The following is a 21606-nucleotide window of genomic DNA, read 5'->3' on the forward strand; positions in this document are numbered from 1 at the left end:
AAGATATGTGTCCTGGCAACCATACAGTATGTACATGTTACAACAATGTTACAAAAACTTGCTCATCAGTACATTTGCCATGGGCTAATATAAATCAAACTGTGTACAACAAGCACGCTACACTCAAAAAAGAAGAAAAAAAAGAGAAAGTTCCAACAAAAAAAGTAGAACAAATTAGTAGTACACTGATTATTAAGTTATTATTTTTTGACTCTTCATTTTTTAAAACCTTTTTAAAGAATCCTGGTCATATATATATTAACAGAGCTGGTAGTAACGGATTACATGTAATCTGGATTACGTAATCAGATTCCAAAAATCAAGTATACTTGTAATTAGAGTAAACTACTTTTTAAAATACTTGTAATCAAACTACAGTTACTTTTTTATGGATTATATGATTACATATTATTTACACAATGGCAGTAAGTTGTTCACAATTCATTGATTCATTGAATTTTTCATTTTTTTTAACATTTATATTTTTTTCATATAAACCTGCTGCTTATATACTTTTGTGATTCTTCGAGTTTTTCCAGTGTTGAGGGGGAAATATAGATGAAATATAGATGAATATATATGAAATATATATATGAAATAATATAAAAAAAAAAATAATAATAATAAATAATAAATATAGATGAAATATTTGATGTAGCAGTGATATTGAATTTCATGTTTTCAATATTTGTTTTTGTAATGTTGCTGTTTTCTAAATTTACTTAATTTTAAGTAGCTAAATATGTTTTAAAATCATAAGATTTTGATAAGACTTTGTTTTATTCAGTGTTACTGTCAGCAAACACTAACAGACATTAGTGTTAGTATTTTGAAGTATTAACTGTCCATATTTGCACTATTTGTAATCGAAGAGATTATATTACTGATTACAAATTGTCATGTAATTTGTAATTAGTAACTGATTACAATTCATAAGTAATCTACCCAGCTCTGTATATTAATAACTGATTATGTTGTGTTGTATAGTCAATGTACTGTGCTTTTTCTTGTGATTTTTGCATAGTAAACTAAAACCTGTACACTGTAAAAAATTAATTTCAAGATTTGTTATCACAACATTTTTTCTTTTGTCAAATCATCTTAGATAATTAATGTGGCTCAGATAACATAATATTTGAGTTTCTGTTGATCAAACCAATTGCCTTCATTGTATTAACTCAAATTTTTTATTTCAATGAACTCAAAATTTTAATGCAACCAGGTAACTTACTGTTTACAACAATTCTTTTTTACAGTGTAGCTGTAGTAAAATAGTTAAATAATTTTGTCAGATACATTAACCAAGTTAAGTGTTTAGTTTCTTCCCTCATATATTTTATAATATATATTTTTCTCATATTTTGATGGTTTAATCATATACTTATAGGGTCATTAAAAACAAATCCCCAAACCAGTCCCCTGGTTATCACTTTTCATTTAATTTTCATTCATAATCACTAAATATTGATCATAATATCAATAAAATGCATGCAGGTTAAAGAGGCATTTCTATTGACGGTTACACTTTATTTTAAGGTGTCCTTGTTACAGGGTAATTATACAATTAAGGTCCCACTGTAGTCAATAATTTTATCTTTTAAAAGTCATCTTTGTTCACAAAAATGGCATATTTAAACTTAATTCCTTAAAATATCTTGAATGTAACTCTACACGCTTGCCTCATTTAATATACACAGATCAATGAATATGATAATTAGTCCCGCCTCCACTCACTCGCACTATCTCAGAGATCCACTCGGTCAACTTACTGAGGTAAACGCTGCACAATGGTTTCGCTTTTTACAACGTCGGACACATCATCTCAACAGAAAAATATACCTGGATAACCTTCTTTTAAGACTCCCGTGCGTGGTCAATTAATGATATGCTAAGGTCCGCCGGCACTTTGACATGATTGGTTACAAGTAGTTTGTGACGTCAGAAACACCAGCGATTTCAAACCGCGGGCTTTTTTTCACTGCAGTTTTAAAGAGAAAATACTCAGCAATGGTGTCGACCTATGAATTTGCACATGGTTTGTCTTAAAGCATGTTAAAAACACCACATAGACATATAAACAACATTTAAAAACTTGATTTTTACAACAGGGGGACTTTAAGTACTGAGTAATATCAATTAACTACATGTACTTACTTTAGGTTTAGGGTTAGGATTAGGATGTGGTTTGGGGTTAGTTACATGTAATTATGCACAATTTATAGTAATTACTATAGTAACTACATGTAACAAGAACACTGTAAAATAAAGTATTACCCTATTGACTTCTAATGGCACTGTTATATATCAGCTGTTGTCTGTATAACCTGCTGAAATGTGGCATTGTTGTTCTCGAGTGAAAAATGTGAAATGGGTTGTAGTCAGACCCCCAAAAGTATTTTCACAGCGGGAGCTGATGTCCCTGTGGATTTTCAGCAGGAAACTGCCTTCCAAACAGCCACTTCCCCTACAATAACACACACATTTATCCGTTTATCACACAACAGGCTCTTGGGTGGCGAGTGTTGTGATATGTGTGTGAAGTTTATGTGTATAATAGGAGGGTATAATATCATAGGTGTACATAATGACAGTGTGTGGGAATGAGTGTATATAAGTTATTTTACTGCTGTAGTCCTGTGATAATTGTCTGACATGTGTTAAACCGCTTACTGGTACAGTAGCATTTGTTTGGTCATTGTTCAAGCCCCCTGGAACTGTGATTCATTTGTAAATGATCTTGGTTTCACTGACCTCTGGCTCCAGTCCTTTTGGGTAAACATGCTGAGGTTTTGGGGGTCACTGGGGTCGTAAAGTGTCTCTTTGCCCCGCTAGGGTCAATCTAGCAGGAACTGTGAGTGGCCGCTAATGATCCCAGACATGATCTCCTTCCTGCGCTATGGATGTCAATAGCTTTACCCTCTAACCCTCACCCGGCTTGTAAGTGGAAAAACACATGCGGAGCTGTGAAACGAGGCTCACTGTGAGTTTGTGGACAATTTTACTCAGAGTGAAAGGAATAGTTTGTCATAAAATGAAAATTCTGTCATCATTTCCTCACCCTCTTACAGAAAATCTGTGTGAGATTCTTTCTTCTGCAGAACACAAAAAGAAATCTCTTCTCTTTTGTTATTACGAGCAAACTGAAGAAGAGAAGCAAATGAAAAATCACTTAAAGGATTAGTTCCACTTTCAAATAAAAATTTCCTGATAATTGTGCTCACCCCCATGTCATCCAAGATGTTCATGTCTGTCTTTCTTCAGTCGAAAAGAAATTGAAGGTTTTTGATGAAAACATTCCAGGATTATTCTCCTTATAGTGGACTTCAATGGTCTCCAGACAGTTGAAGGTCAAAATGACAGTTTCAGTGCAGCTTCAAAGGGCTTTAAACGATCCCAGACGAGGAATAAGGGTCTTATCTAGAGAAACAAATGGTCATTTTCGAAAAAAATACAACTGTATATGCTTTATAAACAGAAAAAAACGAAACTGGCGAGCCGTTTGTTCCGTAAGTAGAACAGGGAAGGCATAGGACATACAGCATAAGCTTTTTGAAGAATATGGAAAGCGGAAGCACATGCAAGGCGATAATTTGTGTATATAAAGCATATACAGTTGTATTTTTTCGAAAATGACCGATCGTTTGACTCTTATTCCTCGTCTGGTATCATTTAAAGCTCTTTGAAGCTGCACTGAAACTGTAATTTTGACTTTCAACCGTTTGGAGTCCATTGAAGTACAAGGAGAAAAATCCTGGAATGTTTTCATCAAAAACCTTAATTTCTTTTCGACTGATGAAAGTAAGACATGAACATCTCGGATGACATGGTGGTGACTAATCCTTTAAGCAGGTTTTGTGAACCAGACCACTATGAAGAGATTTGTTGAAAGAGTCTGACATTGCTACTCATCTAATGAACATGCCAAGGAGAGCTGGATGTCAGTGAATAACTACTTAAATTTTCAGCTTGTTCTTCGTGCAAATTTATCATATGGTTTCAGAAGATTTGAAATTTGAAACATTTTCTTATGGACTGTTTATGATACATTTGTGTAGCTTAAAGGGTTAATACTTCACCCAAAAAATGAAAAGTTCTATCATCATTTACTCTCCCTCATGTCATTCAGAATGCTTAATTTTTTTCTCCAGAACACAATAGAAGAACTTTTGAAGAATGTACTAGCTGCTCTTTTCCATGCTATTGCAATGAATGGTGGACTGGAGGTTTCATACTTCAAAGAGGATGCCGAAAACCTTTTTTCCACCCACCAGTTTTATGTTTTATGAAGTCATACAATAGCTCTGAGTAGGCAACAGACCAAAATCTTAGTTGTTATTCACAGAAAATGTTCCTTTCCAGTCAGATGTTAACTGGAAAACCACTGTTACTTGATCATTGACTCATTGAGTTTTGAATCTGATCATTTGTTCTTGAATTGATGTTGTAATTTTCTGACGAACGTGCCACGGAGATCTAGGGCAGATGTCAGTGATATGGACTAGTTATGATAGTTAGGGGTTCAAGTGCATAGCGCTGAAACCCTATTGTAATTGTTAAAATTTCCAAGAATGAGCTTTCTCCCCTAAAAGTGATCGGGCAGACCAAACTGTAAGTTGTAGAGACTTGAAACTTTGAGGGCTGGTATTACTCACACCGTCTACAACGTCACCAAGGCTCAGCCCTATGGGCCTCACAGGGGCGCTACAGCGGTGAAAAGTATGAAATTGCTCATAACTCATAAACGTAGACGTAGGATCAAGTGTCTTATATCGCTGGAATCCTCTGAACCAAATTTCGTTGGAAGTAAACCAGTGCAGCAAGATTCTCTGGAGTCTGATTGTCAGTAATTATCAAAAAAAGTTTGATTCATGGTCTCTAAGTGGGCGGAGCCACTTTTAGTAAAATGGCTATAACTCATTAATGGAATGAGATATTTTTACCAAACTTGGCAAACATCTGTAAGAGCTTATTCTGTGGTTGCGTGAAAAAGGACGCAGTGACAGGCCACTTGGTGGCGATATAACATGGAATTTAAAAAAAAAAATGGCTATAACTACTTAACCCGAAATCTGATTGACTTGAAAATTGGCATGTGTTGTCTTTGTCCAATGTGCCAAGACTGCTTTTGAGGACATTTGCGTATCTTGAAAACCACGGCTGGCGTGAGAAATTTGAAAGAAATCGGCCACCGGGGGGCGCTGTCACATTTTTAACGTGCGTAAAGGAATGTATATCACACGTATTTCACACATGCCCACGACTTTCATACCACATGGTAGAACTCCTCATTCTGAGCAACTTTTCCTCTAGGACCGCTGATGTCCACTGAATCGTTTGTTAAATATTGGAGATTATCTCAGAAACAAACTTTGGTGAACTAGACCTAGGTGTTTGGCTCAACCTCAATAACTGTTAAAAAGCTTTATAAACTGTATGGTAAATTGCCTGTATTGGCTGTAAATGGTCTTTTCCATCTATAATCAAGATGGTTAAAGGTTTGCTAATTAAAACAATAGAACTATTTTAGGCATTAAAGGTCCCGTTTTTTTTTATTGTGTTTATAGTGTGCAATATAACATGTGTTCATGTTTCGCGTGTAAAAAAACACAGTATTTTTCACATAATTTACTTATCTGTATACCGCTGTTTCCACTGTCATAAAAACGGGCTGATGACTTCCTTGTTCTATGAAGTCCCTCCTTCAGAAATACGTAACGAGTTCTGATTGTGCCAGCGGTTCCTGTGTTGTGATTCGACAGCTCTGAGCGCTCCTTGCCCGGAAAGGTCACGCCTCTTACCATAACGTGGAGATGCATGCGCTCAGTGTTATTGTAAACATGTCTTTAATTTTACCCTATCAATTTGAGCCGGAATCAGACCCGGTGATTGGACTGCGGGATGAAAATAACAGTGTTTCGACAACATGGCGACAAACACACTCTACAAACGCAACTCTTGTGTGTTCCTGTGGGCGGAGGTTAGTCAAAAAACTGTTTTAGTGACGTCATTAAAGAAGGAAGTAGAGGGATGTAGTCCAAACTGGCCGTTCGATGTAGGCGACTTCTGTTAAATAAAATATCTCGCTTGGCATTGAACTTTGAGCTTTAAAATTTCACAGATTTTATTTATACTCTAACAACAACATTAGACACTAACTAAAGTTTGAAACATGGGATCATGAAGAATGGGACCTTTAAAGTGCTTGAACCCTGATAATTGCTGAAAAGTTTAGCCAGTGCGATTGTTCAGAATCTCTCTCAAGCAAAGTTTATGGTTCGGAATTACTTGAGGATGAGTAAATGATTTTCCAGAATTTCCATTTGTGAGAAAATTCTTTTTATACTGAGATTAAACAAGATTAAGGAGATTTTACACTGACAGATGACTGGATAAGTGGGCCGATAAATATACACTCTTTTCCACATCTGCAGAGAGTGAGATATATTCAGATTGACAGGGTGAACAAGGGGGTTTAACAGCAAAATAAATGACCAGCTCTTAAAGAATGTCCTCTGACCACTCTCCTTTCTTACAGCCCCCGGGGGAACAGAGGCCTGATGGGGCACTTAACACTTTCAGACATGCAAATCTTTCACACTCTACATTAGAGCCCATTACTCTGACTCAACGGGCCGTCCAGTCACTGGTGTTAGTTTGTATTGTCCTTACGCATGGATTTTGCTTCTCAATGGGTCAACTCTCACGCATTTCCACCTCTTAACATGGTGGCCTGGTTAGCAGCTTTTGCAATGCAGAGGTCACAGGCTCTTGTTTCCTATAGCTCCACACTGCTGTGCATTGCTGTAATACTTTCTCCCTCCGTAAAGACCTCCCATGGTTTTATTGTGGTTCATCCTCACCCCATTTGAACAGAATGCTACTGTCATGGATCACTAGTAATAAATGCAGGCCGCATAGACACGTAAACTCCATAAAAAGGGTTCAGAACTGATCTTGTATCTTGCATCGTTTAGGAGTATTAGTATACAAGCACAAAGTGTTTTCTATATAGCTATACAAAATGACGTCACTTTATAGATCAATCAGAAGTTAGCATCACACTGGTTCCCTCGACAAAACCCAATAGGATTTTTCCATATAGGCTTTGGATTATCGCAAAAAACAAGCTCTGTTGCTTACACGTTTTGGCCATCAAGATAATTTTCACAGATGAACACAACTGCATTTTGAAGCCTAAATGCAGTTGTCAGAAGTAAAAAGCTAAACATAGGCCATAAATGAACTACACCACGGTCGCACGACTTCAACCATCACTAAGCTTCCAACAACTCTTTCATTTTTTTCCAGAACATTTGAATTACAATAGTAAGAGCACAATTATAAGCATAACGAGGCTGCAAAGTGAACTGAGTTTACTTGTTCAGCTTATGATGTTCAACGACTATAGTCCCATTTAGCCGTTTGTTACATAGCAGTTTAAAAAAATCACAAGTGGGGTAATACTGATGTATTTTATGTTGTAGAATAAAATGTGAAAGTGTTTTGAGCTTGTGTTCACCTCAATATTAAAGACCTTATTTCAGCCATTTAAAGGATTAGTTCACTTTCAAATGAAAATTAGCCTAAGCTTTACTCACCCTCAAGCCATCCTAGGTGTATATGACTTTCTTCTTTCTGATGAACACAATCAGAGAAATATTAATAAATATCCTGACATATCTGAGCTTTATAATGGCAGTGAGCGATATCAATGAGTTTGAAGCTGAAGAAAGTGCCTCCATCCACATCCATTATAAATGTACTCCACATGGCTTCAGGGGGTTAATAAAGGCCTTCTGAAGCGCAGTGATGCATTCGTGTAAAAAAAATATCAATATTTAACTAGTTATGAAGTAAAATATCTAGCTTCTGCCAGACCGCCTTCTGTATTCAACATTCAACATTCAAATTCAAGTTTAATGCCTCTCACAGTTCACAAAGCTTACGCTACGTCCTACACCTTCCCTATTCAACTTATGGAAAAAGCTTAACTGATGCGACGCCAGTTCCGTTTTTTTCATAACTTGAATAAGGAACGCGGTCTAGCGGAAGCTAGATATTTTATGGATTGTTTTTTTACACAAACGCATTGCTTCACTTCAGAAGGACTTTATTAACCCCCTGGAGCCATATAGAGTATGTTTATAATGGATGGAGACACTTTCTTCAGCTCATACTCGTTGGTATCACTGCCATTATAAAGCTCAGCTGCGTCAGGATATTTATTAATATATCTCTGATTGTGTTCATCAGAAAGAAGTAAGTCATATACACCTAGGATGGCTTGAGGGTGAGTAAAGCTTGGTCTAATTTTAATTTGAAAGTGAACTAATCCTTTAACTAAAATCTCATAAAAAAAAAAAAAAAAACATTGTAATCACTGCACCACTCTGTACTGCTATATAATGTAATATTCACTGCTTTTAGTTGCATGTTTTTGTTCTTTGTTCACTCAAAAGGAAGAGTGCAAGAAGAGTAGTTTTCTGAATAAAATGTTTCATGAGCACCAAATCAGCATATTAGAATGATTTCTGAAGGATCATGTGACACTGAAGACTAGAGTAATGGCAATTAATATTATTCCAAACTTCTGACCAATAATGTATATATACAAGCTGTGTGTGTGTGTTTGTGTATGTGTAGTCCTGGTAAACTCTTTATTTTCCATTATTGGGAAAGATGGCAATGAACTCTTTGACCTTGTGGGGACATTTTTGAAATTATGTTTTTTGAAAATGTAAAAATGCAGAACGTTTTCTGTGATGGGTAGGTTTAGGGGTAGGGGATAGAATACGCAGTTATGTCAGTGGAAAGTACCTATAAAATCTCAACATTTTATTTGAACAGTTTCATTTATGCATTTAGCTGACAGCCATGCTCTACTGTCTGAGCTACAGGAATGCTCCATAACACGTTTTGGTTGTACAGTTTTGTCCATATAATGTGATGAACTACACCTGTAGATTCTCTATAGGAGACATGTGTGAACTCGAGGGGAAATGACTTCAGACATCCATTAAACATCACTTTCACAGTTGGTTACGTTTTTGCAAAAAAATGAAGTTAGTTCTGAGAAAATCTCTAGCATAATTTCTTTGTGGTTTGATACTTTGTTATTGTGGTTTGATATTCAGACATAAGCAACTTTATAGCATATTCAGTCCTGTTAGTTTCATAGAAAGCAAAGTCATCAGGTACTGCACACATTTTTTTTTCTATTGAATAATGCTTTTCTAACAAATTTGTTTACGAGCATTAGTTCCCCAAATTGTAATAGTGGGTTTTTACCTAAACATCTGTACGAAACCGCACTGAACCAGTTTACTTGATCAGTCATGCAAAATGAGGTTTAATGACTCACGCAGGGTATGTTTGGTACTTTCAATCAGGGTCAGAGACATGGCAACGTGGTTTTGTTATGGTACCACCTGAATAAACAGTTTCCTTTGTGAGGTAAAAGGACATTTGTGGGGGGCAAATAATCCAAAACACAAATAAGGATGATAAGAAATTAAATTTGTAAAGTTAACCAAACTGGCAATGCAAGATAGCACAATTTGCATTTAAGAAGGTTCCCTTGTGTGTTTGTTCATGGTTGAACGGATCCCGCAGCATGTTGGGGTTTCTGCCGAGGGTTGCTCTGTGTGTTTGGTCAGACCTGAGAGGGTTTACATCTCAGGGAATCCCCATCATATGCATATGTGTCAGAGGGGGGATATTATTGGCTGAGAGTACTGTAATTGTTGTACGTTTCCCACATGCTTAAATAACTTCTGATAAGTCTTCTGATATAACTTCTGAAGAAGTTAATGAAAGTAACAGTGCTTTCCCCTACGTCACATCACATGTCTCCGTGCAGAACGAAACTAAATGACTCTTAAAAAGAGTTACTTAAGAGAAGTCGTCAAAACACACACACACACAATATTTGGAGTACTCAAACAATTTATTGCAAATAGCCAAAGCAGCTCTTTTAAACTGGAACCATGTGGTTTATCATGTAATAAATAAATGCAATGGTCTACATAAGTGCAGAAAGGAACCAGTTGAAAAAAAAAAACAATCTATATACATATGTACAGTAAACATCTTGCATATATATCAACACATTTGTATGCTCACAATAAAAGAGATTTTACAGTAATACTGGAAGCAGTGCAGTATGTGATACCATACTGACTGACATATTTACATTCGATCAACTTTTCAATCAGGCTCAGCCTGTTTACTATATTTTTTTCCTATACAAAGCACATATCTCATGTAATATCTGGAAGCATATTCTCAGTCCAAGTTGCGCGCGCGCTTGTGTTAACTAGAGTGAAAGCTAGAAGACTCGGATTCTGTGGATACAGATGACATCCCTCCTCTCTTCTTCGGCAGAATTTTCAAACTGGACCCCCGGCTAGGAGAGAGAGCGCTGCGGGCGGACTTCTTGAACTTCACGCCCAGAAACGCGTATAGGATGGGGTTGAGGCAGCAGTGAAAGTACGCGAGAGCCTCCGTCACGAAGATCCACTTCTCCAGACCCTGCTCGAGCTCGCAGGTGTGAGGAATCACCTCTAGCATCAACAGCGTGTCCAGCAGGATCCCCCCGCAATAAGGCAGCCAGCACACGAAAAAGCACACGATCAGAACCACTGTGGTCTTGAGCGCCTTGCGCTTCTGCGTGCCCTTGGAGCCGCGCGACAGCTTCGAGATGATGATGCAATAGCAGATGAGAATCACGAGCCCGGGCAGCACGAAGCCCACCAGGATGTGCTGGAAGCGGAAAGTGACCACCCAAATAATGAAAGAGTCCTGAGGGTAAATGCGCTCGCAGAAGGTGCGGATAGTGCTGGTCTCCGCTTTGGCGAACACCAGGTCGGGGACGGTGAGGAGCGCGGCGGGGAGCCACACGCCCACGTAAATGATGCGATTGGCGAGGAGTTTCCTCGGAGCTTGGCTGTTTGTGGCGCGCACCACGGCGAGGTACCGGTCCAGACTGATGAAGGCGAGGATGAGGACGCTGCTGTATAAATTCACCGTGTAAATCATATGCACGGCCACGCACATGAAGCTTCCAAAGTACCAGTCTTTGGCCGCGTCCACGGCCCAGAACGGCAGGGTCAGCACAAACAGAAGGTCCGCCACTGAAAGGTGCAGACGGTACTTGTCTGTCATGGTTCTGGATTTCTTCTGGCAGCCCATTACCAGCACAACCAGTCCGTTCCCGACAAGACCCAAAACAAATATGATCCCGTACACGGTTGGAAGAAAGATCCTCTGGAACTCGTGACTGACCTCCACGTCGCACGGGACCTCAAAGTTGGCTCCAATGTCCCCTGAGCCGAACTCAGAGTTGTTATCAGCCGATAAATCATCCTCAAAGACGATGTGCTGCAAAAGAGTAAACAGTTAGAAAAGTTAGAAAACTTATTTAAATGCAATCAAACTTGATTTAACCAAACGCTTTTTTTGAGTAAATGTTGGCTTACTTCGTAATATGCCATGTTTAAAACACTCCTCCGGTGCTGTCAGTCTCCAGATATTCTACACTGACTTTCTAAACTGCTGTGGCGCTCAGATGATTTTAAATACCCCACTAGTGCGCTGAAACTCCGCCTACTCACACACGCAATCCACAGCGGCACGCGCGCGCTCGGGTCTCAGAGAACAGGTACCTGCATCCGCAAACACTCTTTTCCTGTTTTCGTGTTTCAGATTTTCTGTGTGATAGAAGAAAACGACGTCCTGTGACAGAAATCAGCGTTTCAATCGTATGCCTGCAGAAACTTCATACAAAACCAGTTAATTTTGCCTATATCAAGAAATATGTTAATTTCTAATTCATAATTCTTGTAAACAAAGTGGTGCAATATGATTATAGCCTATGTGTATATATTACTACACACACACACACACACACACACACACACACACACACACACACACACACGTTCGTTTTTGTGAATTGTGGGGACATTCCATAGGCGTAATTGTTTTTTACACTGTACAAACTGTATTTTCTATCCCCCTACAGTACCCCTACCACTAAACCTAACCATCACAGGAAACTGTGCACACTTTTACTTTCTCACAAAAACTCATTCTGTATGATTTATAAGCCTTCTTCTTGTAATACCTATGTCACACCCATGTCATTATACACATTTGTGTCCTGATATGTCACAAAAACGTGCATATCGTGTGCATACCACACACATACACACACACACACACACACACACACACATATGTGTGTGTGTGTGTGTGTGGTATGCGCCACGAATGGCTGTTGAATCGTGACATTAAATTCCCAACGAAATGTCTCACTCACTACAACCCTCAAACACCTTTAAATGTCATTCAACCTGAGGCTTCACAAACACTCACACACACACACACACACACACACACACACACACACACACTTGTGAAAGTGTCATAATTTGAAGTTCTGTGAAAAGTGTGTGCATATGTGTGTGTGGAGTGGAAACAATACAATAAGTGAAATTAAATCAGACAAATCAGGAGGGATTGGCTTTTAAACATAGAACACACACACACACACTGTATGTTAATCTCTTAAGTGCTCTGAGCTGTTTATGTTTTGCATAAGTTGAATGGCATTTTATCACATTTAAAGGTGCTAATGTGTTGAAGATCAGATAAAATCACAGAGACAGTCTGAGTGATCACAGATCGTACGATTCTCCCTTTGTTCAAAACATCCAAACCCCATATAAAATTAACTTAACTCATGTATATGTATATATGTCTCAATTTATACAAGTATAGTGGGGCAGCTGGTAAAATGGGGCACTTAAGATTTGTATTTAATATGTTCTGTTTAATGCAGGGAAGATCTTTAGCTATCTAAAATGGCTGTTTGGCATCATATTTAGACAAATTATCTCAAAGACTCCTACTTTATCTCTCAGAAAAGAGCACCCATACCCTCTACTATATAATACTGCAGTCATTCAATACTTGGTTGTAACCATCACAGATGCTGGTTAGTGAACAGAGACGTAGACACCTGGCCGAAATGAGAGGTCAGACCTATCGCTGGTTTTAGGGAGCAAGGAAGGGCAGTTCTCAAAGAGAAAAACCCTTTGGCAATGTGTGCATATGTGTGTGTGTGTGTGTGTGTGCTTTCCTCTGGGAGAACATGTGTTTTCACCTGCCCCCAGCCAAAAGTGATGACTTCTGCTTCTCAAACTGGGAGAGTTGTAAGGTGATCTGCATGTATGTGTGTGTGTGTTTGTGCCTTCAAAATCTGTTGCATTTAATTATGTTATGTACACATAATCATCAAAAAATATACTCACTAGTCACTAGTCAATAGTATTACAAAGTTGTAAAATAACTCCTAGTCAGTGTATGCAATCTTAATTAGGTCATGGTTTAATGGAACTTATATTTGTGTTTGAAGTTTGATTTTGTATGCATGCAAGCTCAGTTTTTCCACAGGAACATTAAGAAATCAGATTTTGTTTTTTGTGTGGTTGTGTGAATGCATGTGGGCTGATGAAAGAAAGCTAGAGCTGTAAGACACAATCCGGGTGTCTTTTATGTCTGCAGATACCACAGAGGTGTCAAAGATGCAAAGGGTAAAAAAAAAAAGACGGTGTGGGAGAAAGACGGTATGTGGAATCGATGCATTCGTTGTTGTTTTCTCTCATGTCACGATCTCAGTACTGCAAAACAAATCCATGAATGTATGATTTTCTCATCCTGTGTGCGCAATGAAAAGGAAGTTGATGACAGAGGTTTGGAGACAGCTGTCCTTAGAGGTTCACATGCTTACAACAAAGGAAAGGAACAATAGCATAATTTAGTAGGGAGTAATATGAGTCTGTTTGTGCATGATATATATTTAAATACATTTTTATAATGGATCACAAAATTATCCAGCTAACAGGGATCATTCTCAGAACTTTCCTAACGTTCTGGAAAGGTTATGAACAAATGTTCTTCCAGTAACATTAATAGAATGTTTGTTCAATCTAATAATCTTGTTAAAATGTTAGCACAAAAACATTCGCACTCTAAAAAAATGAAACAAATGTACACAATAAAATACCGTTTTCCACTGAAACAGAAATATACCATTAAAACAATGCTTTCGGGGTAATTTTATTCATAGGCTATACTTTCTCGAAAACGGCAAATAATATTACCCAGAATGCATTGTTTTTATGGTATATTACTTCTGTATATTACAATGCATTCTGGGTAATATTATTTGTCATTTCTGAGAAAGCAGCCTATAGGTTACTTACTCGAAAATGACAAATATTACAGAGAATGCATTGTTTTTACAGTATATTTCAATGTTTCAATGGAAAACGGTATTTTACTGTGTAAATTTGTTTTGCTTTTTTACAGCTATTTTTTATGGAAGAGTTTTTTCTTTTCTGAGAGGTTTTAGATGGACATTCATCTAACATATTTTTAATATAGCAGCTTGTTTCAGAGAACATTCAAAAGTAACGTTGTCATAATGTTTGCAAAATGATAAAAAGTTATGTTCCCTTAACGTTTACATAACCATGAAAACTTTTTTTAAAAAGTTAAAAACTTGATATTTCAGAGAACATTCAGAAGTAACGTTTTCATAACTTAGGGTACATTTACGCAACAAAAATGTTCTAGACACTGAAAAATTTTCCTTTGCGTTTTTCGAGTACAGGCGACAACATTGTCAAAACAATCCTTATTCACACAGATCCACAAAAATGACTAAAAACGCTGTATAATGCTTGCCAGGCCAGTAGATGGCAATGTCATTTTGTAAAGAAACACTAATTTCAAAAGTTTGCATTTTAAGAGTCCCAAAACGCTGTTGTTGTGTAAATGAAGGGCCAAAATGCATGAAAAGCTTTCTGTTTTTAGCTGAAAATGGTGTCATTCCTTAATGGAAACATTAGCATAATGTTTTTTGAACATATTTTTTATTAACATTGTATGTTAATGTTCCTAAAAATACATGCAAAGCTACAGCAAAGTCACTCAGTAAGTGAACAGGTCGAGTTCAAACTTCATGAAATGTCCCATTTCACTTCTTTTTGAAGAAAAAAAACAAAACATACAAAATGTCGCCAGTACAGAGGGTTTCCTCCCTTCTCCATAGGGCACGACAACAGCCCTCAGGACAGGGCAGAGAGACTCTGATAAGAATACAATAGGTCTGATGATTCCAGATAAGAGTTTCTGGCCTTTCTGAGAGTCATTAGGCCATCTGTATCTGTTTATGTATGTGACTTTCTACCAAATCTTATCTACTAATAATGATTTAAACAGATGAATTTAGAGGAAAAGATTCAGATAAGCTGCAACTGAATGCTTCTTTGCTTGTCAGACGGTTGTGTGAAGTAGAGAAACCCAAAAGAAACTTGAGGTCTATTTGCAGATCTACCAGGCAGCGCGGTGGTGCCTTGAAGTCTATACGCTGGCCACTAAAGTTCCAGCCTCAAGGCGACAGAAAACAAATCACTGCTTGGCCAAGCCATTCATAGAGGTGAGCAGAGAGAGGGGGAAGAAAGAAGAGGTGGTATTAAGGAAAGAGGAGACACCTGTTTGAATGGCCCACTGCCCATGCTCTTTTTCTCTCTCTCTTTCATCCCAGCTTGTTTGGTCATGGAGACAGCTGAAAAGACTATTAAGGGGGAACAGAGTCTGTGACAGACCCGCATTAATTAAAAGCCAATTGGAGACGAAGCAAAGACTAGCCGATTCACTGCTACGCTGAATTATCCAGGTGAGAAGATGTGCAGTAAATGCACCGCAGTAAGTGAGAGAGAGCACTTAAGTCAGCCAGTAACATTATTTGTAAGATTATTTGTGTATATAGTCTGGGATAAATATTTGATGTTCACAATAGGATGAAAACTGCAGAGAACATTTTGGATGTTTTATTAATGTTATCTGAAGGTTTTAAATGAATATTCTGAGTTCAAAACAAGCTATGCTCAATCAACAGCATTTGTTGAAAATAGAAAACATTCTAAAAATGCTGGGTTACAGTTGGGTTGAAAATGGACAAACCCAACGAATGGGTTGTTTTAACCCGGCGGTTGGGTTAAATGTTTGCTGGGTAGTTTTATTTAACTCAACTATAGTTTAAAAATGACTATATATGGCTGGCTTAAAATGAGCCCAAATAGGTTTGAAATTAAAAATCAGACACATAAATACTAGAGGCAACGATAAAAATCAAAAGGTGAACATTTATTAATAAGAAATTGAATAAATGTTTATTGTTACTATATATTATTCATATATAGTAATAAATGTTCATTCATTAAAAATATTAATTTCCAACATACTTTAGGTTAATTTTAGAAAAGAATTTAAAGAAATACAGTCATTTTTAAACAATAGCTGAGTTAAATAAAACTACCCAGCATGTTTTTATTTAACGCAACCCCTGGGTTAAAACAATCCAGTCACTGGGTTTGTCCATTTTCAACCCAACCTGTTTTTTTTTAACCCAGCATTTTTTAGTTTTACCCAGAAAAAGTCATTTTTTTCATTCTAAAACCATGTTTTTGTGTGTTTTGTAGCTATACTATTGAAAATGTTATTATCTTAACATCTGAATATAAAATATGGACAAATCCAACGGTTGGGTTTGTCCATATTTGACCCAAATGTGGGTTGAAACAACACAGCATTTATTTTTATTTTTATTTATTTATTTATTTTAGAAAATTGGCCCAATTCAATTCATTTTTTTTTAATAAAAGGAGGGACAAGTGAAATGGTTAAAGATTCTGTCAAAAAAATGTCACCTCACCAAATGTCATGAGATTTTAGGTTTGTGTCACCTTATTTGATGCAGGTTTTGAATGCTTGCGTTTGATTAATAAAGGCTTTAAAGGTGCAATGTGTACATTTTAGGAGGATCTATGAACAGAAATGCAATATAATATACATAACTATGTTTTCAGTGGTGTATAAAGACCTTACATAATGAACCGTTATGTTTTTATTATCTTAGAATGAGCCATTTTTATCTACATATACACCCTTACACGTTAAGTCGCCATTTTGCGCCAGCGTGTTTCTACAGTAGCCCTAAACGGACAAAATGCTCTACAGAGCGCGTTTGCTTGACTGGCTACTCTCTTCTGTCTCAGACGACGACATCTTTGTCCTGTGTTGGCCACCGTAGCTTCTCTATATTGCAATTCACAAACTCACTGCTAGACGCTAAAATTTACACACTGCACCTTTATTTTTGATCTGTTCATCTGTTTAAACGTGTTTCTTTAGAAGACCGTCCCGTTCATATGGATTCATTTCACACAACCTTTATGTCCTTTTTGGAGCTTTAAAGTTGTGGACCCCACTGACTCTCATAATATCGACAAGAAACACTGAAACATTATTCAAAGCATCTTCTTTTATTCTGCAGAGAAAAGAAAGCCATGCAATTTTGGGGGAGTAAACGATGACAGAATTTTCATTTTTGGGTGAACTATCCCTTTTAAAACTCTGGAATCTTTGTCTTCTGTCTGGCTAGAAATCTGACTCTGACTCAGTGAATGGGACTGAATTGTGTTGCAGGTCTTTGAGAGGATTAGATGGGCTGATCTGAGGACTGATATGGATCCCTCCTGTCTGTCATTTGCATCCTTTGTGGAAGGACATTCACTGCTCTGTGTGTATATGTGTGGATGGGGGTGGGGGGGCTTCATGTTAATGACCAGAACATTTACTGTCAAACGTAAGTACGCAGAAGGCCACACACAAACATTTTGTATGTTGGGGTGGGGTTATTTCCTTAACAGACGTTTAACTCATTTTTGCCCTATATTTGGTTTGGCATAGAAGTGTCTCCTCCCATCTTTTCAGACAAGTATTGATCATGAACCACTCCTATCTGAGTGATATAGAAAGAGCGCCTCCTTGAAAAATGTCTGCAGCTTTATACATTATGACTGGAAACAAAACTTGCACTCTGAATTTGGTTTATTTGGGTCACGTTTGCATTCATTAATCAGACACCTTTGCACATCGACAAGTAAACCACAAGTACACAACTGAAAATGAGTCACCAAGGCTGAATTTATTTGATCAAAAATACGTTTTCTATTTGAATATATTATAAAATGTCATTTATTCCTGTGATGGCAAAGCTGAATTTTCAGCAGATCCCGCAGAAATGTGCATGTGCTTAATGAAATGCATGGTTTATTACAGTGATGTCTGGCAATTGGCAAAAAACAATAGAGCTACTTTGGTATTAAATGTGCTTTAGGCTGGCTCAGTGTCTCTAATTGGCCGATAAGATCCATCTAATTCATTCATATGGATATTCTGTCACACCAGAGGGATTACAATGCAACAATGATCTGACTTTAACCTTTGTCAGTAATGAGTGTAATTACATCACCATGGTAACACAAGTTCAACACTGAGATGAGACTGAGAGAGGACCAAGTCATAGAAGCTTATAAGAAAATCTTTGATTGTTAAGAACAGACTCTTACAGGGTAAACACACAAACACATCTAGAGGTTTCCGCTCTCAGTGTGTCTGACAGATTTCAGTGAACAGATGTTTGTCTGCTGTCCAGGTGCTTGTTGTTCACCTCTGAACATTCACTGCTAGTCAGTTCCTCAGAATCACAGTGTGTGTCTACCTGCCTTTTGTTGTTTCAACCAAGTTACGGCCACATCGCTGAAGAAGAGGGTCTTGAAGTAAAAGATTTGTGGTTGAGGCTGGGGTGTGGTGTTGGCATATGCCCGTCTGAGTATGAGTATGTCTGTTTACATCAAACGTACGTCTGGGTGTGGATGGGGCTGCATATGTGTGGGAAGATTGAGTAGAAAGGCAAGGGGTATATGAGACTTGAGATCAGCTTTTTTTTTCTCACTGCGATAGCGTGCGACTGAGTGTACCAAGCAAAACCGCAGCTTCCTGATTTTTTTTGACACTTATTTGTGCCTTCATATCTCAGCAATACAGAGTTATTTTGGAATCATGTTATGTTATGTAACAGGTCTTCATGTTTTTAGCACACAACACACACTATGAGGCATCTCAGTTACAATCTGCCTTGAATGTTCTTACTTTGAAAATGAATGGCATATTAAAGCTTTATTCTTTTTTTAGATGTCTTCAACATGCTCTTAATGTAGCACACATTGCATGTTGTGCCTTTTGTGACTCCCTGCCTAATTATATACCCACCCTTACGAAAAATAAGTATGCTTCAAGTTCATTTAAGTATACTCAATAATGTTCAAGTATATTTTTTAAGTATACTTTATGTAGTAAGTATACTATAGTAGTAAACTTGTAAGTGTACTATTTCAATACTGCTTGGGACTAAATTCACCCAATTTTAGTAGGCTATATAGAAGTATACGTTTAACTTTAAGTGCACAGCTACGTTTCTCATTTGTACCGCATCTAGAGCTAGAAGTTAAATATTTTAATACTTGTAGCACATTTGTTAGTTTATGAAAGTACACTTTGAAGTGTACTCTCAGTAAACTTTTAAAGTAGTTGTAATATAGTTTTCTTTAAGTGAATAACATCATACTTATAGTTTGCTATTTATATGTTATTTTTGCACTTTAGGTATGTTCCTTTTTAGTATTACATTTTTATAGAAAGAAAGAGTAAAGCAGATTTGAAGTAAATTTCTATATCTGTGGACTAGCCTACGCAAAAATTCTGAATTAGGAATAAATCTGTTTTCTTAATCAATCATTCTTAATCAAAGTTTATTAGACAGTATGTAAAACTATGTGGAAAAAGTATATTTAATAAGCTACTCAATCAAAAGATTAAACTCAATTACAAGCTAATTATATTTAGAATACTTTGTTTTTAAATATCTCAATCCAAAGATTGATATAGTTCAAATATACTGAGACCTTTCTGTTAGTAATTCAACATTCAAGTATACTTACGTGTAATTTAGATAAGTATATCAAGTATATTTCTGAGAAGTAAATAAAAAGTAGACTGAAAGTATACTTTCTTATTTTTTAAGTTTAAAAGAAGTATACTAATAATAGCACACTGAGATAACCACCATCAATGTTTTCTCTGTCAGTGGCGCCATCCTTTGGTAATAAATTGCTACTACTCAATTCCGTCACTTACACAACAATAGCATGACATTAAAAAAAAAAAAAAAATAGCTAGTTGTGTTGTATTAAATCAAATATTTTGCATTATGCTGTACTCTTAGAACTACAGTAAAAGAAACATCTGAAGACCAAACTTAAAGAGAGACCGGTTAAGATCAGCAAATCCTCTTCCTCAAGTCTGTCACTTACACAATTAAAAAAAAAAGTAAACTGTGTATTATATTTTAAATTGTATGCATTGTGCTGTACTGTTTCTGCTGGAAATGAAACATCTCAAGTGACTTAAAGATGATTAAAAACTGGTGTTTAGCTGGTCGGCAACTGCACAACAACAACAACAAACAACTAGTGTTGTAGTACTCGAGAGTACTCGAGGTCTTGGTCTTTTCTTGGTCTTGGACGCATTTGTACTCGTTCTTGTCTTAGTCTCAGACTGAGAGGACTCAGGATTTTGTTTCAAGACCACAACTACGGGGATATCACTAAATTGCAGGTGCATTGTCTGATTTATTTATTAACATCGTTAATGATGTAATTGGATGTAAAACATCCTGGTTCAAATGCAGTTAATAATGCAAATTGCAATTTGATTTATATATTGTGCTGGATCAGAAATTAATAAGGTATTGTGTCAAAATTAATACAAATGCTCACAAAATTCAAGATACTGTTGCAATAGAGTACTTGTGAGATGAGATCAGGATTTTTATATTATAAAGGGATAGTTTGCCCAAAAATGAAATTTCTGTCATCATTTACTCACCTGTAGATTGTTCCAAACCGGTATAAATGTATTTGTTCTGTTGAAAACAAAGGAAGATATTTTGAAGAAAGTTTGTAACCCGGCCACTTTGGGCCACCATTCACTACCATAGTATATTTTTTTCCTACTATGGAAGTCAATGGTGGCCCAAAGCTGCCTGGTTACAAACTTTCTTCAAAAAAAATTTAAGTAGTTTTTTATAAATGTACCCTAGAAAAAAAAAACATTACTGGTGTGCATCTTGAGATAAAACAATGGCACTGACATATTTTAAGATATGTCAGTCCAAGTTACTTTCAGTTAAGACAGCTCAAGCATGCATTTTAGTCTAGGACTTTAAGCCTTGTCTGTGAAACCGGGGGTAAAAGTATTATTAAAACCAGCAAACAGACCAGTCTGACCATGCTGAACACCATGCTGAATAATCTTAGGCACTTTTTTCAGCACAAGTATTGTAATATTGTGCTTTTACATCATGTATTCATTTAGCTGAAAACTTTATTTCAAAGCAGCGTATAATCACAAAAGGATTTCTGACACTGTATTGTATTGTAGGCCTGTGTTATGTACATTACATTTCACTTGGCCAGTAAACTCCAAATATATATATCTATATACAGTTGCAAGAAAAAGTATGTGAACCACTTGCAGAATCTGTGAAAATGTGCAAAATTATAACAAAATAAGAGAGATCATACAAAATGCATGTTATTTTTTATTTAGTACTGTCCTGAGTAAGATATTTTA

General features: G+C 36.8%; 1 protein-coding gene and 1 long non-coding RNA gene across 2 annotated transcripts; one reads left to right on the forward strand and one right to left on the reverse strand.

Moving 5' to 3' along the window:
• Nucleotides 1–9927: 9927 nt before the first annotated feature.
• Nucleotides 9928–11600, reverse strand: cxcr4a (chemokine (C-X-C motif) receptor 4a). Its single transcript, XM_048200605.1, has 2 exons — nucleotides 11478–11600; nucleotides 9928–11379 (listed from the first exon to the last, which is right to left on the reverse strand). The coding sequence occupies exons 1-2, from the start codon at nucleotides 11490–11492 to the stop codon at nucleotides 10312–10314; spliced, it is 1083 nt and encodes a 360-aa protein (XP_048056562.1). The 5' UTR covers nucleotides 11493–11600; the 3' UTR covers nucleotides 9928–10311.
• Nucleotides 11373–20909, forward strand: LOC125274331. Its single transcript, XR_007186236.1, has 4 exons — nucleotides 11373–11659; nucleotides 15398–15505; nucleotides 15614–15745; nucleotides 17557–20909. It is a non-coding gene; the product is annotated as an uncharacterized LOC125274331 (long non-coding RNA).
• The last annotated feature ends 697 nt before the right edge of the window (nucleotides 20910–21606 follow it).

Source organism: Megalobrama amblycephala, linkage group LG8 (genome assembly GCF_018812025.1).
Source record: "Megalobrama amblycephala isolate DHTTF-2021 linkage group LG8, ASM1881202v1, whole genome shotgun sequence".
NCBI lineage: Eukaryota > Metazoa > Chordata > Actinopteri > Cypriniformes > Xenocyprididae > Megalobrama > Megalobrama amblycephala.